Below are 21700 nucleotides of genomic sequence, written 5' to 3' on the forward strand. Positions count from 1 at the left end.
AGATTTTTATGCTCAAGGCTGCAAAGACTGGGTCACAAACACTACAGGGAAATTATTTGTTAAAAATATGTTTCAAGTGGAATGAAAAACAATTAACTTTGTTCAATCTTGTTCTAACAAAACAAATTTTAGATCAAACATGACCTGAAAATGTCTCCCTTTTACTACAGCAGTGCAAGCTACTACCTATCATTGAGGGTGTATTCTACGTGTGTTGTTAGCTCTTATTTCTCCATAATAGGAGTGTGTTAGGCCTCAATATTCCCTCATGTCTGCAGTCTCTCTTATGGTTTGGTAGTTCAGCATGGTTTTAGCACTATGTCCATCTGGGCAAAGCAAAAAGTGTTCCCATTCCAGGATAAACAGAAGTGCAAACAAAAAGCAAACATGTCCTTGGCCCTTCTCAGGGTTCTGCCACCTGTTTGTATAGGGACTCGGTGGTCCTCCTCTTTTTTGTGTCAGATTGCACCCCCTTGACAGAGAACTGATACCAGTAGACTGCCCCAGATTAAACAGTTCAATCATCCTTCGTCAGGATCCACTTGGCCCTCCCCTAATTGATGGAGCGGGTGGGGGGGGGGGAAGCTTGTCTTAGGAAAGGCTGTTGGCTTTATTATAGGATTCTGTCTCACTCTGCTACTAGGTTGTCCCTGGATTTTCCCTTCAGTTACTTTTCACCGTTTTTGGGGGTACTTTTATATCCTGACTGTAGGTCTCCTCAAACTCTCTTAATGGAGATCCCCATTCCAGATTTTACCTTGTCCAAACCTCTCAATTGTGAGCAAAAGGCAGGTCTTATATTCCTGCCACTTTTCCCAGCAGACCCTGTTATTGGCTATCATCGGTGGCGATCCCTCGAGTTCGAGGATGATCTCTTTCACAGATTTTATTTTTCATGGGTCCTTTGGTGACTGAGGAGTACGATTCTTGAGCCGCAGGCTCATTGGCAGATGTTGCAGGTGGTGTTGGAAGACAGGGTTGGACTGTGATTGCTACGTGACTATTGTCTTTCCTTTCTTTTCTGGCATTTTTCTGTGACCAGAGCAAGGCAATTTTCCTGAAAAGTGGACATTCCCACTCTGACAAGTCTTCACCAGTTATCCCTATCCTGGGCTGCTGTCTCCCAGTGTGTGGTGTCGATGCCACATCTCTTGATGTTTATCGTGAGGGTGTCTTTAAAGAGTTTCTTTTGGCCTCCCTGTTTCCTTTCTCCTTTGGTGAGTTGGGGATACAGCAGCTGTTTTGGTAAGCATACATCAGGCATGCGCACACACTACCCGCTCCACTTAGCTGGTGCTGGATAATCAGGGCCTCAACACTGAAGACGTTGACCTCTGTGAGGACACTGACATTCGTGCGATATCCCTCCCACTCTGTGTTCAGAATCTACTGAAGAAAGTGCTGGTGCTGGCGTTCCAGGTTTTTCAGGTGTTTTTTGTAGGTCACCCAAGTCTCACAGCCGTAGAGGAGAGTTGGGATTACCACCGCTTTATAAACTAAAAGTGTAGTGTGTGTTCTGATGATGTGATTGTTGAACGCCCAGCAAGACAGTCTACCAAAGGCAAGGCTGGCACAGTGACTTCTGTGTTGAATTTCGACATCTATGTCTGCCCTCTGTGAGAGATGGCTGCCAAGATAGGCAAAGTATTCTATATTTTCCAGTTCTTCTTTGTCTATATAGCTCTTCCTTGCTGGGTCTGATGATTGACTGGGATCTGGCTGGTGGAGAACTTTAGTTTTGCCAACGTTCAGAGTTATCCCTAGTCTTTTGTAAGCTTCAGAGAAGCATTTAAGGTCTGTCTGAAGATCCTCCTCTGAGTGTGCAACTACAGCACAATCATCTGTGTACTGAAGTTTGGTTATTGTTGCTGATATTACTTTAGTTCTGACACAGAGACGAGAAAGGATGAAGAGGTTGCATCAATCCGATATTGGATGCCAATGCCCTGTGGTAGACGGTCTTGAGTTAATGTTTTCATAGCTGCTAAGGATTTGGAGAAAAGAATGGGTGCCAGTACAAAACCAGTTCGGATGACAAAGGGCTCAGAGGTAGAGCCATTGCACAGGATGGAGGCAGTCATTTGGTCATGCAGGAATCTTACAAGGGTAATAAATTTGCTTGGGCAGCCAAACTTTGATATGATTTTCCACAGAGCCTCACGGTTGACAGAGGCTAAGGATTTGGTCAGATCAATAAAGGCCATATACAGCTCCTGGTGTTGTTCTTGACATTTTTCCTGGATCTGCCTGGCTGCAAAAATCATGTCGGTGGTGCCTCGTGGTGGTCTGAAGCCGCACTGGGACTCTGGAAGTACTTCATCTGCAAGAGGGAGCAGGTGATTCAATAAGATTCTAGCTAGAATCTTCTGAGCAATAGAGGGGAGGGCAATGCTTCGATAGTTGCCAGTCGGCCCTGTCTCCCTTTTTGAAAATAGTGATGATGCTAGCATTACGTAAGTCAGCATGGATTTCTTTGGTGTGCCAGGTTTTGAGGAGCAGCAAGTGAAGCTTGTCAGTGTTTCTCCCCCCACTTTCAGTACTTTAGCTGGTATGCTATCAGGACCTGGAGTTTTATTGTTCTTCATTTGTTTAATTGCTTTGCACACCTCCTCAGGTGGTGGGTTGGCAAGAGTTTCCCAGATTGGGTACTGAGGGATGGAGTTGATGATGTCATCAATCACAGTCGATGTTCGATTTAGAAGCTTTTGGTAGTGTTCCTTCCGCGCTCTTTGATGGATTCATTATCTTTAAGAAGGGTACTACTATCTTCGGACCTCAGCGGCGTGAGGCCACATGAGCTTAGTCCATACAGGATCTTTGTCTCACAAAAAAAAATTCCGCATATCACGTCTGTCAGTGACTGGATTTCTTTTGCTTTGTCTTCCCACTATTTGTTTTTGATTTCTTGGATCCTCCTTTGAACTTCAGCTTTCAGCTGATGGAAAGAGCTCTCCTTCTGACTGGATAGTCGTTGGTTTTGTCAGTCACAGAAAGCTTTTCTCTTCTGGTCCAAAAGGGCTGTAATCTCAGTGTTCTTGTCAAATCAGTCCTGATGGTGGCAGGTAGCAAGGCCAATGGATTCCTCACAAATCTCTGGATGGTCTGTTTTAGGGCTTCCCAGTCTTCTTCGACACTTGTGTTGTCATTTCCAGGTGTGCATATGGACAGCTTTTCACTGAGGAGTGCTTGCAAGTTCTCTTGGTGCACTGAGGATTGAAGTCTTTGGATGTTGTATTGCTGTCCATGTGATCTGGATTGCTTTCTATGTTTTGGTGCAATCCTGAGAGACATGACTGACCTCAACAGGCAGTGGTCAGCCCAGCAATCATTGGTTCCTCTCATGACATGGATGATCTGGATATCTCGTAGATGTCTTACAATGACATAATCTAGGAGGTGCCACTGTTTTGAGTGGGGGTGTTGCCAAGTTGTTTTGTACTTGTTGCTTTGATTGAAGATTGTGTTTGTGAACACAAGGTCGTGCTCTGCGCATTTACCGAGTAGAAGGATGCCATTGGAATTGGTCTTGCCCACTCCTTCCTTCCCAATGATGTTACTCCATACTTAGAATCTCGGCCAATTCTTGCGTTAAAATCCCCTAAAAGGATTATTTTATCTGTTTTTGGAATGGATGACAAAATTTTATCCCTGTCAGTGTAGAAGGATTGTTTCTGTTCTTCAACGTCAAGAGTTGATGCATATACACTGATGACAGTGGCAAATGACTTATTGGCCAATTGGATGTTGAGGGTCATAAGGCGCTTGTTGATACTGATGTATCAGTCAAGCAGTTGACTAGAAGGCTTTCTTGCAAAGCCAACACCGTGTATTCACCTGTCGCTTGCTGGTTTTCCTTTCCAGAAGAAAGTTTAACCGCCGCCCTCTTCCCTCAAGTGGCCTTCCTCTGTGTGTCTTGTTTCGCTGAGAGCAGCAATGTTGATGTCGTACTTCAGGAGTTCTTGGGCAACAATTGCTGTTCAGCGTTTGGGTCTTTCACTTTTTGATTCGTTTAGTAGGGTATGGACATTCCAAGTTGCAAGAAACATTTTTGTTTTTCGACTACATTGAGAGTGATCCCTCTGGACACTGTTATCCAGTCAGGTATGGTGGGATAGCCTATACTTGGTGCACCTTTTCTAGCCCTTCCCCATATGGGGTGAGCTGAGGGGTTCCTAAAAAGGCCTGCTCAGTCATGACCGCTGCTGCTATCCCAGTCCAGGGGCACATGATGACCATCTTGCAGTCACCGCCTGCATGTGGGTCTGTGACTAGGGACTCCTGGGGGATAGGTGAAGTGATCACCATCACCACTCACCCATCGCTGCAGGACTTTTATGGGTAGGGCTGGGGAAAAAGTTCTTCCTGTGAAATAAGCCTGCACGTGAGTACCATCACAGAATCATAGAAATATAGAGCTGGAAGGGATCTTGAGAGGTCATCAAGTCCAGCCTCCTGCACTGAGGCAGGACTACGTAAACCTAGACCAACCCTGAGAGGTGTTTGTCTAACTTGTTCTTATAAACCTCCAATGATGGAGATTCCACAACCTCTCTTGGAAGCCTATTCCAGAGCTTAACTACCCTTATACAGTAGATTTCGCTTAATAGCAATCCTAGTATTAGCAACTTCTGATTAATGACAACATATTGCAGGAACCAGTCCAGAGAGCACCTGTGCCTGCGAGGGGCAGAGTGAGGGCAGCCAGCTTCAGCAGTGTTACTGAGCATGCTCAGACAGTGTGAGAGCATGTTCATTACAAGCCAAGCAGAAAATACCCCCCCCCGCCCAAATCTCTGAACCAATCCCATCCCATTAACATCAGTGTAAATGGGAGTCAGATATTTGCAACCTCATGCCTCTTATTAGCAATTTTTTGGAAGAACGGCCCCACCTGCAGGCATGTTTGTGAGGCTGCAGCCAAAGAAGGAAGTGCTAGGACATGCCTTCCTTGGCTGCAGCCCTGCAAACCTGCCTGTAAGTGGTGCTTAGCCCATCACAGGTCTTCTTTCTGGGGCTGCAGCCCAGCAAACTTGCCTATGTGCAGGGACCACACAGGAAGTAAGGGGCTGCAGTTTGGGAGGGCAGGCTGGGGGCAGGGCATTAGCAGGGAGAGGGGCTTCTGCCCAGATGTCAGAACTGCAAGGCACCCCTCCCTGCACTCTCCAGGCTGCGCCCCACTGGAACACTGCATGAAAGGAATGAAGCATTGGGATGTGCTGAGCTCCACTCCCTAGAGAGCATCAGGGAGAGGTATGGAGCAACCCCACAGGCCCCTGTACATCTGGACTGCATCCACTCTCCCTGCTGCTGCCCTCCCCACAGGCAGGTTTGAGAGAGAAGGCAGCCTCCCAGCACTTGGTTCCCTGGCTACTGCCTCACAAACCTGCCTTCCACTTATTAGCAACTGCTGGACAATAGCAACTTTTTGCTGACAGCCGAGGGGTTGCTAATAAGCGGAAGCTACTGTATTTTGAAAGCTCTTCCTAATATCTAACCTAAATCTCTCTTGCTGCAGATTAAACCTGTTTCTAGTTGTTCTACCTTTAATTAACATGGAGAACAACTGATCACTGTCCTCTTTATAGCAGACTAACTTTTCTGAAGACTTATCAGGTTGCCCCTCAGTCTTCTTTTCTCAAGACTAAACATGCCCATTTGTTTACTTTTCCTCAAAAGGTCAGGTTTTCTAAACCTTTTATCATTTTTGTTGCTGTCCTCTGGACTCTCCAATTTGTCCACATCTATGGCACCCAAAACTGGACACAGAACTCCAGCTCAGGATTCACAAGCAGCAAGTACAGTGGGACAGTTGCCTCCTGTTTCTTACATACTACACTCTCGTTAATACACCCCAGAATATTAGCCTTTTTTGCAACTGCATCACATTGACGACACATATTCAATGTGTGATCCACTATAAACCTCAGATCCCTCTTAGCAGTACCACCACCTAGCCAATCATTCCTCATTTTGTAGTTGTGTATTTGATTTTTCCTTTCTAAATGTAGTACTTTGCACTTGTCTTTATTGAATTTCCTCTTGATTTCAGACCAATTGTCAAGGTCATTTTGAATTATAATCCTCTCCTCCACAGTGCTTGCAACCCCTCCCAGCTTTGTGTCAGCCACAAATTTTAAAGGAATTAATGAAAATATTGATTAGTACCGGACCCAGAACTGATCCCCTGAGGAATCCCTCTAGATACACCCACCAGTTTGACAGTGAACCTTCAATAACTAATTGATGGTTTGATAATTTGTTCCAGTATCTTTCCAGGTACCAAAGTTAGGCTCACTGGTCTATAGTTCCTTGGGTCCCCTTTTTAAAGATAGGTGCTATGTTTGCCCTTCTCCAGTCTTCTGGGACCTCACCCGTCCTCCATGAATTCTTGAAGATAATTGCTAATGGTTCCCAGATTGCTTCAGCTAGTTCCTTAGGTAACCTAGTACGAATTTCACCAGACCGTGCCAACTTGAATACATCTAACTTATCTAAATATTCTTTAACCTGTTCTTCCCCTATTTTGGCTGGTTTTCCTTCCCCATTGTTAATATTAATTGTGTTGAGTATGTGGTCATCATTAATCTTTTTAGTGAAGAGGGAAGGAAAATAGGCATTAATTACCTCAGCCTTCTTGAGGTCATCAGTTATTTGCTTTCCTTCCCTGGTAAGCAGAGGACCTACACTTCCCTTCATCAGTCTCTTGTTCCTAATGTATTTAAAGAACCTCTTTGTATTGCCTTTTATGTCTCTTGCTAAATGTAACTCATTTTGTGCCTTAGCCTTTCTGATTTTTTCCCCACATGCTTGTGCTATTCTTTTGCACTCCTCCCTGGCAAGTCATCCATGTTTCCACTTTTTGCAGGATAACCTTTTGATTTTCAGGTCATGAAAGAGCTTCTGATTAAGCCATCTTTGCCTTTAACTATTCTTCCCATCTTTCCTTCACATTGGAATAGTTTGTATATGAACCTTCCTGGGAAAGGGGATTCTCAGAATGCCTAGTTCAAAGGGGCTGAGTCAAAGGAACAGGAGTGCTGGGTCCTGGCAACCCTGTTAGAGGGTGTAAGAAAGTTGATTTGTAAGTGGTATGGGTGCAACAGTCACATAGCAAAACGTAGTCGTTCTGAGCACGATTTCACAAATCAGACCACTTTTTCATATTGTAAGAGCTACTTCTGATTCTAGGTATAAATTGAATGCAAAGAACACTTTTTTTTTGGCAATGCAGTTGCTTTCATATTCAGATTTTGGTTTATGCTTCTAACTTTAAGGCCTCAGACTGAATTAAGGAAGCATGTTTAAATTTCTTTGAAGCATTGTTCCTAATATGATATGGTCAGCTAGCATAAATGTAGCCAAGCCACATAAAACCTAGAACCATATTTAAAAATTGTGTGTAGAATCTGTTTTAGCTGGATCTGTGTTTACACACACTGTTCCTTAACTTGATCTCCACTGTGCATAGGGCCCTTAGAAAGAAGAGCAACTGTTAGTCTTGCTCTGAACCCATGAAAATTAATTAAGATCCCATTTTCCAATGGGGGAACAGGTGTACTATCATTTCACTGGCAGTCCATTTCACTTAAGAGTTATTACTACAGCTGTTCAGCTGAATGCAGTTACCACTGATGATGTTCATTGCATGCAGCTCTCCCCTTCTAAAGAAATCCTCCCAAGAGAACCTAAGTGATGATTGCTAAACCACAGCATTACGCTAGTTTACGTTAAGAAAGACCAGCTGACATTTACCTTTCCATGACCTTATTGAGCTACAACATGCATACTCAGCCACAGTTGCCTAGCCATGCTGACTTACAGTATACCTCATTATTACTTTAAAAGATTAAAAATTATACAGCAAATTTTTAAACTCGCACAGGGCAACTCTGAAAAACAACAAAGGGACATATCAGTTTGGTGTAATCTTTCGGTACAAACCATGGGCCAAACTCTGCATTTCCTTACTAGAGGTTAACTCTTGAACATGTCAAAGAGTGTTGGCTTAACCATACAGTCTTGTCATTGCAATAGGGTTGTGGGCACTGAAAGCATCTTTTGCTTACAATTTTCAACTATAAAGCTAGCGAGGGTGAACAATCTGCTTCACCAAAATCCTGCACCCAGATCCATGTGGGCAGACCTTATGTGTGTGCACTGCTCCTCTAACTTTGATGGAGCTTTGCACAGTGGTCCCATACACCCATGCAGAGTTCCACTGAAGTCACTGTGTCTCTGCACAGGCCTAAGGATCTGCCTGTGCAGATCCAGTTGCATGACCTCTGTGTAAGAACACTGCTATCCAAAACGCATAGCACAGAAAGGCCATTGAAAAAAGAAGTGCCAATTCTTGTTCCATAATGTATTGAGCAGTAGCCCACACCTGGGATACCTCAATCCCCAAGAGTTGTAGCTCTCCTCATTCCTCCCTGTTCAGGAGCTCAGTGACACACTGTAGGTCCAATGGTCTTTGCATGCGGTGTCTCCACCTAGCCACCAGGGGCATAAACTAATAACCCGTAAGACCTCTAGGATATTACAGTTTATGATGACGTGGAATCAGGGACCAACAGATAAGGATAAAAATTTTTCTTCTGAAAGGATAGGGGTACATCAAAAGAAGGGGGAAAGAACAGACAAAGGAATCAAGGATGTTAAATAAAAGAGGACCCAACCAACTACACAAGAAGAAACACTAACAGCCTACAAACTAAGTCAATACAATGAACAGCCCCCTTGCCCAAGTATCCCCTGCAGGTTTTATTAGGTAGTGGAGTTGGAGTTTGCTGCAAAGGGCTACTCTCCCATTCAGCTGCAATGAGTCCCTATTGGCCACACGCCTTTGCTGTCCCATCTCCAGGTGCAGGGGTGGTCTGCTGTGCTCAGTAGACAGCTAATGCTCTCAGGTCAAGACACAGAATGGAGTCTTCAGTACTCTGTGGCCAAGGGACATGTATGCATGCCACCTCTGATCGAACTAGTCTGCTAAAAATAGCCATGCTGGCATGGGCAGTGGGATAGGCTAGATGCCCAAGTACCTAGGGTCTCGGATGGGATTGTATATGGAGTGGCTAGCCCCTCCTACCCACCCAAGCTGCCATGGATAAGCTAGGGCATGTACGTCTAACTCAGGCTGTAAATTACACCTCCAGCTCCAATGAAGACATAACTCAGTGAACCCTCTTCATCTAAGGGTGTGGTAACATGGTAAAGAAATAAAACACTATGCATTATCTTGAGGTACCAATATGACTGAGGTCTGACGGAGAAGTTCCCCTAAAATCTAATACTGTATATTTTCAGAATAAGGAAATTAACTGATTTCAAGAAAGTACCTACATTTCTATAACTGACAATGGAACAAGTACCTATTTCACAAAGAGACTAGAGCGAAAAAATTAAAGTTTTGAATACTAGAAATAAGAACGGCAAGATCTAGAGTTTCATTCAGCAAACACAAAATCTGCAGTATTGTGTAATTTGATATAGATAATCTTCTACATAGCAACCAAGACAATGTACATTAGTAACATGTAATTCTCAAAAACTAAGTGTACACGATAGGTCATTCATCCTGCACCTGCTTTACAACAGCTCTTTATAGGTTTCCAACAGATGAAAAAATGTACTCTATGTACTAACTAATTGAATCACTTTGTTTACTCCACAGTGGCATCTCTGAATGTCTGGCTATCTGAAAAATGGGATGAGTACATAGCATTACAGCTCATGGCATTTGACATGCCAATCTCAATACTTACGGTTCTTTAAAATACACACTCCAAATGCTAGAGCTTAGTAACTTGCTCAAGTTAACCAAGTCTGACAATATTTGACTTCTAACAAAAAAATAACCTCATTCCTATTTATGGAAGTTATTATAACTTTAATAGGCCAGAACTTCAGCTTGTTAGTGTAGCTCCACTGAGGTCAGCTAGGGTGATTAACATCAGCTGAGGACCGAGAGCTGATATATATAGAGAAAATTTCAGTCAGCCACATAATACATTTTCTTTTTTTAATATGCTGCCTCTGTTCCCTGTATGTTTGAAACAGTGCACTCGGCTGCATTTTACCAGGACCACAGGCAATTGTGGTGTCGTGGCAGGCTCCTTGGCAGCTGCATTTGCACTCTGAAAGTGATTAACTTACGGCAGTGTTGAAAGCTTGCTCCCCCCATTTTCATTTTAAATGGACTCTTCCTTCACACTATTTTTTCCAGTATAAAAGCAGGCATTCTCTTAGCATTCTGCCAGCATGCAGTGCCAACATCACACACATCCACTCTCACCAATATTGGAAATGACATTGAAAAGTCATCTTAAAGCAGCAACCTGGAGAGAGCCGCAAGCCACTGTGTTGGCTTTCCTATGATATTAATGACACATATTCTGTAAGAGGCACATCCTATTTGAGCCCCAGCACCTTCATACTTGAAGAGTATCCTGATCACAGCACAACTAGAAGGAAGGTGACCAGGATGCCAAGATCCCATACAATCTGCCCCACTTGCGGATCATAAAACTGTTCTGTGAGGGCACACTGAACCTCAACATGCATTGGGTTGGAATGGGGATGAAGTGGCATGGTCAATGGATGCACGAGAACACAGATACACAAGCTATTCTAACACACACACACACACAACCACAAAGCATGCAGGGATTACTGGAATTATTGAACACAGCTCTCCTATCACTCAACAGCCCAGCAGGGAGGATTTCTGACCCCAATGGACCTAGTTGACTATCCCCTGTGCATACCCAGTTACTACCCAACCAGTGTACAGACAAAAGGATTTGCTCCTACATGATTCCCAGATTTGAGAAGTGTGCTTTGATCAGACTTTTTTTTTTAAAAAGCTACTGATTTGAAGTATCAGGTTTAATGGATGCATCAACAGCTAAGTGTAAAAAAAATATAAGTTAAAGACTTTGAAATAAAGAATTACTAGGCGCATGATCCTGCAGCCCTGTTGAAATCAATGAGAGTTTTGCCACATGGGGATCTCTCTATATAGTTTTATTATCACGAGATCATACTAAATCTGCAGGGATTATAGCTGTCATGAGAAACCCTTGGTGTTGTTTTTTTTTTTTTTTATTTATTTAATGTAAGACTTAGGAAGCGTCATTGAATTTCGGTATTAGGCTGAATTCTATTCTCTGCTTTACCTTCGTAAAACCCATTGACTTTGTTGTTTACTTAGATCAGAATTTGTCCCATTAGTGGTAAAATGCATCTCTCTCTTAAATGCAATAAAGTGGAACTATTCACATTGCATAGTCCATCTCATATAAAAAAATAAAGCTATATTTTAATTCCAGGTGACCTACTGTAAGGGAGATTTATGTTGTGTTGGCATACAACATGAGTTAATGTTTGCACTAAATATTTTATTTAAAACAAGCAGAACTCAGAGTGAAAATGTAGCTTTCAAGAAGAACAAAAGAAAAGAAATGATGCAGCCCTGTCACAAATTTCAAGACACAGTAGTGTAGGGTATGTATTTATATAATACATATACAAAATGAAGGGGTTTCAAGAAGGGTCACGCCAAGAGATAGGTATATCACAAAGGAACACTTACCTGCTTATACTTCTGCTAAAAGACAGAACAAAATGTGTGTTAAGGATATCCATTATTTGGGTATGTTGGTCAAAACAGGAGCTCCATAATTAGGATTTGCACAAATGCGGAATACTTAAATTTGCAATCTGCATAAGGACATGCTACAGTTGTCAGACAAGCTGAATACATTCATGTGTATTTGCTATAATGGTATATTAAGTAGAATTGTGTTTACCTAAAAGTGAAATTAACACTCAGAATGATGAAAACTCGTGTTCTTGACACTGAAGATGAAAAACACTACTCAGAACAATGATATAGCATTGTTTTAACAGAAAACTTTAAAATGTTGCATTTTTATTCCCTACTTGTGTTGAGCATATTCCCTGTACATTCCCATTTATTACAGATGTACTGTAGCGAAACATATTATCGACAGAAGCCGATTCAACTTAACATGCATAAACCTAACATTCTTTAAGTGAAAAGCCATGCTGCGCTCTCAGTCCACACATGCATCTGACATTGACATTGAGTGGCATGCATGGACTGATAACATCATTACTAGAACTGTACAAATAATGGATTTTTCAGTTTGCTGGCAATTCTAAGAAATCAGAAAAATATGCTTCTGGGGTCGAACAGAAAACAAAATTATAAAAAAAGTTTAGCAAATCAAAATGGTGGGGAAAAAACTGTTTTCTTTTTGAACTAAACATTTAATTTAAAAACCCTAAACATTTAGTTTCAATTTCACTCATTTCAAACAATTTAAAAATAAAATAAAAGTGAAGATCTTTTTTAAACAGTCATTTTATATTAAAAAATGGAAATATTTTGTTTAAAAAGCGTCAAAATGAAGAATTTTAATTTTAAAAATTGTTACTTTTTAAAAAACTGAAATTCACTAAAACTGACAACATATCAGTGTCAACAAATCTGTACAATTCACAAAAAAAAAAAAAAAAAAAAAAAAAAGTTGGCCAAAAACTTTTTGCCCAGATTTAAGAATTTTACCCATCTCTAAACATCATGCAGAATTTAAAGTGTATTTTATATTTATATAGTATCAGTTTTCTACAATTATTTCCCAGAATTTCCACCAAGACAGAAATACATATACGTTTTAATATGATCTGGAAATGCAAGTACGATGTTTGAAAAGTATAATATACCAAATGAACTTAACAAAATCACAGTTCTTCATATACTAAACAGAAGATGTAATGAAAATAATTGTTTCTTACACAAATGAACGATAGAACCAATCAGTTAGTGTAATCAAATTCTATACTGTATTGTACTGTATAATTTACTATGTTCAAAACTAATTTCTTGTTCTGAAAAAAGGAATCAAACACATTGTTGAGGACTCAAACACATTGATTTTCCACAAATTAGCAAGCAAAGTTCCTATAGACATAATATACTGTGAGTAAAATTCTCTGATACACAATGCAGATATCTATTGCACATTCTACATGGACTACAGAATGTTAAAGACAGACGTATACGGTGGATCAGAAAATAATTTTGCTCTTAATCTCATACTGACTGGTACAGTCAGGGCTGGCCTTGCCATGAGGCGAACTGAGGTGGCCGCCTCAGGTCCCAGACTGTGGGGAGGGGGTGCCACTAGGACCCAGAGTGTAGAAAATTGTGTCTGCTGCTGGTGCATATGTAATCTCTCGGCTCTAGATTCACAGAGATGGTGGAGTGCTGTGCTGGAGGAAGGAGGGCACAAGAGACATAACAGGCAGGCAGGAGAAAAGGTGAGAGGGAATAACAGAAAGCAGCAGGAGCTGCAGGGAGAGAGAGGAGGAGGAGCCTCTTATGTACCTCTCTAGCACCCCAAGGAGCCTGGACTGATTAACACCAGCTTCTCAGGGAGCTTCCTGTTTCCTGCTGCTTCCCTGAACCCACTTGAGGAGAACAGGCAGTCAACTGAAATAGTAGGAGCCAGTTAGGCCCTTAAGACACTGATATCTTCCCTCACTCAGGCCCTGCTACTAGCCTGCTTATTTGTCCCCTTCAATTGAGTTTTGAGAGCCATTATAGCTGGTACAGAACAGCAGTCATGAGTGAAAGAAGAAAAGGCCCCTCTGGGGCAGCATTCAGAAAAAGAAAGCAAGCAAAGGAAGCTTTTCTATCTAAGCAGGAAGGAGCTCTCCTAAGATACATAGACACAAATGTTCACGGTGAGCCTTCTGGCCCCAGTGAGGATGTGAGTGGTGAGGAGATGCCTGATCTTAGAGTTAGTCGGAGTGCAGGTGACCTGGCAGCTACTTCAGCATCCATATCTCCATCTCAAATGGATGTAACCATGCACATTCCTGAAGAAAAGTGTAGATCAGAGAAGAGTGTGGTGGAGGCGCAAGAAACAGCTGCTGCTGAGTTCAGTCCCTTAAGTCTAGATGATCCAGGACTGTGGACCCACTTAAGCGGTAGCCTGAAGGACTTCCTTGTACTGCATGGGCCACAGCAAGTGAAAAACTTCATGTTCCCCAAACACAATGAAAACAGAAGTTTCCATCCAACACATTACTGGCGTGAAATCCCCAATGGTGACAAAGTGGAGAGGCCATAGCTTATGTACTCAAAACCCCAGAATGCTGCATAGTGTTTTTGTTGCAAACTCTTCCAGTCTAATGTTCCAGCCACACTGGGTTCTACAGGAACAAAGGACTGGAAAAATCTGGCTAGAAATCTGGCATGCCATGAGAAGGCAACAAATCACCAGAGAGCATTCCATAGGTGGAAAGAGATTGGGATGAGACTAAGGTTAAAGACCCCCGTAGATGATCACAAGAGAAGATTGCATCAGAGTCTCTTTACTGGCAAAATGTTCTGAAAAGGCTCATTGCCATTGAGAGAGTGCTTGCTACCCAAAACCTAGCGTGGCACTTCAGATCAGCTGTATGTGCCAAACAATGGAAACTTCCTTAAAATTGTGGAGCTGATGGCTGAGTTTGATGCTGTACTCCAGGAGCATCTAAGAAGAGCCACCACCCAAGAAATGTACACACAGCACTACCTTGGAAAAAACTATTCAAAATGAGATCATACAGTTACTGGCAACAAAAGTCAAACAGAAGATTGTGGCAGATCTGAAGTTAGCAAGACATTACTCTGTTATTCTGGACTGCACACCTGACATCAGCCATACAGAACAAATGACTTTAATGGTGTGTTTTGTAACAACAACAGAACCTAGTGAAAAAGCCCCTGCAATGGTGACTGTCAGCAGGGCCGGCGCTTCCACTAGGCGACACTAGGCGGTTGCCTAGGGCGGCAGGATTTGGGGGGCGGCATTTTGCTGCCCTTGGCGGAAATTCGGCGGCGGGGGGGTCCTTCCACTCTGGGTCTTCAGCGGAAATTTGGCGGCAGGTCCTTCACTCACTACGGAAGCCACCGCCGAAGTGCCCCGAAGACACGGAGCGGAAGGACCCCTGCCGCCGAAGACCCCAGGCCCCCTGAATGCTCAGAGGAGGAGCGCTGCCACCTAGGTCGAGCAAGAGACTCCAAGGTGCTGACCTTCATATATCTGGAGCAATGGAACAACTGGACAAAGCAAAGTCACACCTACAGTCTTACCGGTCAGATGAGGGATTTCAAAACGTTCTGAAGAGTGCCCAGAAGCTGGCAGAGGAACTTCACACTGAAGCTATTTTCCCACCCATTCAAGAATACAAGAGTCACCGAAGAAGAAGACATTTTGATTACGAGGCACGGGATAATCCCGTAAGAGACCCCAAACAATTCAAAGTTGAATTCTTTAACCAGGTGCTAGATTGTGCAATACAGTCAGTTGAAGAATATTTAATGCAGCTCAAGGAACACAGCAGTATATTTGGGATCTTGTATGATATTCCAAAACTCCTCACTGTACCTGAAGAAGACCTACACCAGCAATGCAGGGCACTAGAGACAGTGTTGACACATTTTTACATGTGGGATATTGATGCGAGTGATTTAGGTGATGAACTGAAAGCCCTTTCAAGATACATTTCAGCAGGATCAACTGCAAAGGCTGTTCTGGAATATATGTGCACAAATAAAATGACCACCCTCTTTCCAAATGCTTTTGTTGCTCTGCACATACTTCTAACACTTCCTGTAACTGTTGCCAGTGGTGAACGCAGCTTCTCCAAGCTGAAGTTAATAAAAACACATCTACGCTCCACAATGACACAGGAGAGGCTTGTCGGCCTTGCAACCATCTCAAAAGAGCATGAGCTGGCCCAGACTGTGGACCTTCAGGAAGCAGTTCAAATCTTTGCAACCAGGAAGGCATGGAAAGCACCACTTTGATTATTCAAACAGATAAAAATGCCAGCGTTTACTATGCAGACAAGAAAATACTATGCATTTGCTGTTCAGGCGTTTGAAAGTTAAGTGTTACTTAAAATTTTTAAACAAGGCATTTTAAGTTGTTAGTTCTCCTTTATTGGGGTAGCAGAACAGTACCATGAGAGGAGTAGAACAGGAAGAAGTCAGAATTGAGACCTTTCAAAGTTTTGGCCCAGGTGAGGGGGCATGGAGGCATCATTTGAGCTCCCTGTCTCAGGTGCCAAAATGTTGTGGGCCGGCCCTGGGTTTAGTCTGTGTTTATATTAGGCTGCTATTTTTAAAATAAATCCTCACTAAACATAAACTGAACATATTCAATATATTTTGCTTCTATTATAGTTATCAAAGGCCCATGGTTTAAAATTACCCAGTGAACAGAGATAATTCATCAGAGCTTGGTATTATACAGCTGAATAAATTTATATGAGTACAATTTTAACAAGAGAAGACTGCCAAGGATAATTTAAAAAAAAAAAAAAAACCTAAGTTCCATTTTCAGAACAGTCTTAAGCACTTAGGAGCCTAAGTCTCATTGGAAGTCAGTGGGACTTAGGCTTCTAAGTGTCTATCTCACTTTTGAAAATGGAAGATGGGCACCTTTCAAAATGTTACCCAAAACCTTTTAATGGCATATGTGGATATCCAAAAAAATCCCAGATGAACAAAACTAATGGAATACTGAAGTGTCTCCCAGACTTTAGAAAGAGAAGCCCATGCACTCTTGCTACCCAGGTCCATTCTGGTATCATGCCATTACACCTATATCTAATGTTTAGGTCATAACATGCAAAAAATAGTCAACACATACATATGAAAATATAAAGATTGGAAACAAGCCCATCAAAGCAGGACAATCCAAGTTAGTGACATGATGGCTAGAAAGCTCTTAAAAAGTCTATAAAAGCTTGGCACCATATTGTGCCTTTTAGAGCTTTCCAATTGTTGAAACGGAAATATCAATGTCATGTCTGAACACAGTTGTTGCTAATAATTCTCGTACAATTTCCTTGACCAGTATGGATAGGAATTTATTTCAACTGAGTACATAGTTAAAACTATAGAACTGTGCTACAGACTACTAGGGAATCTCATAGCCTGAAGCAGTGCTTCTCAACCTTTTCCATATTGAGACACTCCCCGTCCCCAGGAATCCTTTCCCATCTAGCAAGGATCTAACTGGGTGCCTCCTCCTATTTTGGTTATCAAGAAAAAGAAAGGCTGTCATAAACCCCTGACCCCTGTTCATGACCCCAGTGGTCTTTAGCATTTTTCGGTTTCCCAGAAAAAGAAAATCTACAATAATGAATGGTTGTGGCTGTCGTGGTTTCAACCATATTAAGGACAAAACCTTATAGAAGATTGGAACATGATTATGATTTCATTTAGCCATCATGATCTCTACTGTAGAGATATACTAAGGGTTATGACATGTAAATGCATGTTTTGGTACTTTTTAAAATGTTTTGTTCACCCAGCAAATCACACTTTTCAGGATGGATATTATCTACCTGAATGATTCCTTTAGATGCGTCTCTGGCTTCTCCAGTAAATGCAAGTCAAGTTTTACTTGCCCCATTCATGCATACAAGTCCACTTAAAGCCAGTGGGACCACTCACATGGGTACAGCCAACAGGATGAGGGCCCTATATATGTTGATACATTTACTAGTTTAAAGTAAACATGTTTTACTTACTTTGAAAAACACACCTTATTAGCTTACGTAAACAATTATTTTGCAGATCTAACAGTGTTGGCTAAATAACAAATATGCTATAGTGCATGCATGAATTTCAAAGTCCAAGCTTCATGTAAATACAGAAGAGCCCCTTAATTCAATTTGTATTTAGATGCTTTAGTGTAGCTTCATTCTCATACAGTATAACCTCACAGTATGCCCCAGTCATTGTACAAATCCAGCTAAACTCATGAACTGGCATGGTTGTTTAAAATGGGATATTATGTTAGTACAAGTGTTGCATTTGCTAAACAACCTTCCTTGTTGATTTTTAAATGTCAATATCACTAAAATATTTCTAAACCAAACAACGCAACCATCCTAAAGTTGCAACTCAAGCCCTAATGACTATTGCTGATACAAGAGCAGCATGATATTTTCACCATAGTTAAAGTTGTTAAAACTGAACTCTGTAACACAGGTATTTTAAAACTTTATTTTATCCAAACCTTATTGAACCATCAGAAACTAAAAACACAGAATAGAAACTGAGCAATTTTGATTTTCATGGTCGTTTGATGACAAATGAATTGCTTTGGTGATTTTTTTTCCCCCACTGGATTGTCTCCGTTTGCATCCTTTTGCAAGCAATCTAAAACCCTCTGGAACCTGTTCTTTGGCACATGGTTGTTTTTCTTGTGCTGTTTCATAGAATATCAGTTGCACATTGGGAGTGTTTGTCTTCAAAGACTTTTATAACTTTTTCGTCACAAAAGGCAAATCCATTCAATTTTAATCTGATGACAAATCTGCTGCAGGACAAATGCCGTTCTCTTCCAGTGGGCAAGGCGGGGAGATTTTCACCAGAGACCTCTAAAGCTTAGAAAAATTCCCTGAACTGGGAAAGATGGGACCAGGAATTCAAATCTCACCTCTTAACTGTAAGTTACCAAGCAATTCACTATCTTTATAATTGACTGAATCCACAAAACTTTTGTTTGCTGTGGAGCTCCATATGACTATTTAAAAAAAAAACTGACTTAAATAACGAGTGCCTCTTTTAAAATTTAGAATATCCCCAGTTAAACTGTAAGGGCTTCATTAAATGTGTGCTAAATTCAAGAGTTAGCTGCTAGAGCTGGGAGTACACAAATAAGGCATGGAAAGCAGGTAATAGCAGCAACTAGCAGCATTCTTACAGCCCTGTCTCTCTTTAAAACAGTTTTTACTGTGAGGTTGTTATTCATGATCTGTGGGATGGAAAAAGCTAATGTACCAAACTTTTTTGGATATCTTTATTCCATCTGATTTATAACAGATACATAATGGATTCATCTAACTGCCAAATTTCAGCTAACTAATGCTGTTTTTCACTTAAATATTTGTAAAAAATATGAAAACATTCAATCCCAGCATTAAACCTGTGTACAACATAAAACACTAACAGGTTTTTCCCCCCCCTAAAACATTTCATTTCATTTCAAGGCCATCTTCTCCAGCATCTGCCTCGCATGCTCATAGATCAAGCTCTATGCTCCTACAATTAGCAATTTGTAAGCAATATGTGCAACTCATACTGAAGATTTAGAGGTGGTTGCTGGGAAAGGATTCCTCCTCTTGAAGGAGCAAAATCTAACTGTAGGGTCACACCAAGTGTTTTAGAAAGAGGCAAATCCCAGCCTTGCAATAGAAGTCCTTTAACAGCTCTGCCTCACCCCGAAAAATATTTTCAACTGGAATTCCATATTTTCTGTGAACTGGTGTGTTATGTACATCTTCTGTAGTATATATCTGTTATGGAATGCAATGGAGCAACAATACAGCAAATCTTATTAGTTCATTGTATCATTCTTTCATCAGTACTTCACCATTCTTTAGAATTTTACTAGGCAATACGTTACATTAGACCAGGGATCGGCAACCTTCAGCAAGTGGCCCGCCAGGGTGAGCACCCTGGTGGGCCGTGCCGGTTTGTTTACCTGCCGCGTCCGCAGGTTCGGCCGATCGCAGCTCCCACTGGCCACGGTTCGCCGCTCCAGGCCAATGGGGGCTGCGGGCCGCATGCCAAAGGTTGCCGATCCCTGCATTAGGCTGACAAATATGTACAGCATTGTGCTGGGAATAACAACATTGTTCTGTACCCAGTGGCAGCTGGAATGTAATCTCGCTGTATTGAACTCACAAAATAGGGCTTTTAGCCCTTTCCCCCCTTACTTTGAAGAAGAAAACTCAAATGCAAGAGTCACTTGCACATGGAGTACCAGAGTTTAACAAATTACAACTTCACTGCAAAAAATATAATGTAACCTTATTTTCCAGCCATCTACTTGTCATACTCCGAAGGTTCAATCATCCAACTTCCTCACTAAGCCACTTCCATACTTTCCTTTCCAAATGTGAAGACAGGATAGTTTTCACATTTGACATTAAAAACAGCCATCATTTTTTTAGTTTAATAACACACTCACATACTAAGAAGCAAGATTTATTCTTCATGTATGAAAAACCAACACATCCTTATCTCTGAGAGGGACATACAAGTAAAAGCACTACACACTGCCAGACGAGTTTTGAGATTCCTTCTGCTGTGTCTACACTAGACAAAAAGTAATTAAAAAAAAGACATTGCTTAGAATGCCTTGATATTGCACCTCTTGTGATGTACCTTTTTCCCCCACACACCACTGCCATCGCAGGAGTTTTTAATCACAAGTATTGGTTGCAGCACCTAGGATGAGGCCTTTTGCTGAGGTCTGGCTAAATAAGTATAGATTACATTAGTTTTGCTTCAGCTTAACACAAAGCCACAAGCATCACAGCTTCACTGGTTCAGTCAGTGCCAGCTACAACTGCCAATGTGCTGCCCCAAGTTTGAAAGTTATCCCCAAAGTCGCTACACTCACAAGAGACTTGAACATTATAGGACAGATGTTTCAGAGTCCCTGAATGCACTGCTACAGAGTGGCCAACGTGTGGTGTGGTTCTATCAAACAGTATTGATGCATGTACTTGCGAAACCAAAAGGTAAGTGATATGACAAACAATTTCACGAAATCAACACCCCTGCAATGGACGCTGAGTGTAGACATGCTCTTCAGGTCCTACTCAGTGACAAATCAGAACTGCATTAATTATTCTACCCTCTAATTCTTGAAAGCGCTGTTTCCCTGTTAAGTATATCCATATAATTCCTTTATGAACATAGCTGTTTAAGTGTCTACACTACCTTTGGGGTAATATCCTACAAGGGCATTTCCTCTTGGAGGCAAACATTTCACTTCAATTGTCCTTTCAACAATTGTTTCCTTCCTTTCAGGTCATGTCCACACACAAGTGTTTCATTATGACCTACAATGAACTTTCAATGCATTCAGGAGATTTTTATGATCACACCCATTCAGAAGTCTGCAGAGGCTGAACCTGCCCTTAAGAATCAGTCTCAGGAAACATTTTTAATGGACGCAAAAGATGAAGTCACAAACCAAAAACACCAAGTCTCCTAACCATGTCTTAAAGAGCAGTTTTTCTGTTCCAATACATTATACTGAGTAACAGCTCTTAGCTTAAAGCTAACTGCAAGTGTGTTTAAAAAAAATCAAAAACTTCTATTCAGTATATAGCATTTTCCGCCACCATTAGCTGATGTTTATATTATCCAGTAAAAGCCATTATTCCACTTACTGTGCCACATCAGATACAGCAGGCAGTGGTGACTCCTCTGATATGAGGTCTATGTCATCGATGAAGCTGTTGTCCTGTGAAATTTCATTGCTGTTTCCTTCTAAGCGCCTTCTCACTAGACAAATAATTTAGAAAAAGCACAGTACATTAGGGAGGCAGCATCTTCAAATTCTTTCCCCTCACCCATGAATTTCCATAATAGATCATTTTTTTTAAACAGTCCCATCGTAAGACACTACATTTTTAGAGTAGATGCAATGAATTGTTTTGATAATTATTAAACACGTATAAGCCACATGCAAAAATACAAATGTACACATATGATGTGGTACATACACAATGAGATCAAACACACAGGGACCCTCTTACAGTTAAGCATGTTTTTTCCTGAAGACCAACTTTCGCTCTAAGTGGAAGTTCA

General features: G+C 41.5%; 1 protein-coding gene across 1 annotated transcript in view; it reads right to left on the reverse strand.

The window, feature by feature from the left end:
* LOC117871880 (potassium voltage-gated channel subfamily KQT member 1-like) overlaps positions 1-21700 on the reverse strand; it is a 466257-nt gene that overhangs the window by 293617 nt on the left and 150940 nt on the right. The window contains exons 12-13 of the mRNA XM_034759710.1: positions 6019-6036; positions 5160-5177 (exon numbers count right to left, since the gene is read on the reverse strand). Coding sequence (XP_034615601.1) covers positions 5160-5177; positions 6019-6036 — 36 coding nt within the window. The remainder of the gene's footprint in view (positions 1-5159; positions 5178-6018; positions 6037-21700) is intronic.

Source organism: Trachemys scripta, chromosome 1, assembly GCF_013100865.1.
Source record: "Trachemys scripta elegans isolate TJP31775 chromosome 1, CAS_Tse_1.0, whole genome shotgun sequence".
NCBI lineage: Eukaryota > Metazoa > Chordata > Testudines > Emydidae > Trachemys > Trachemys scripta.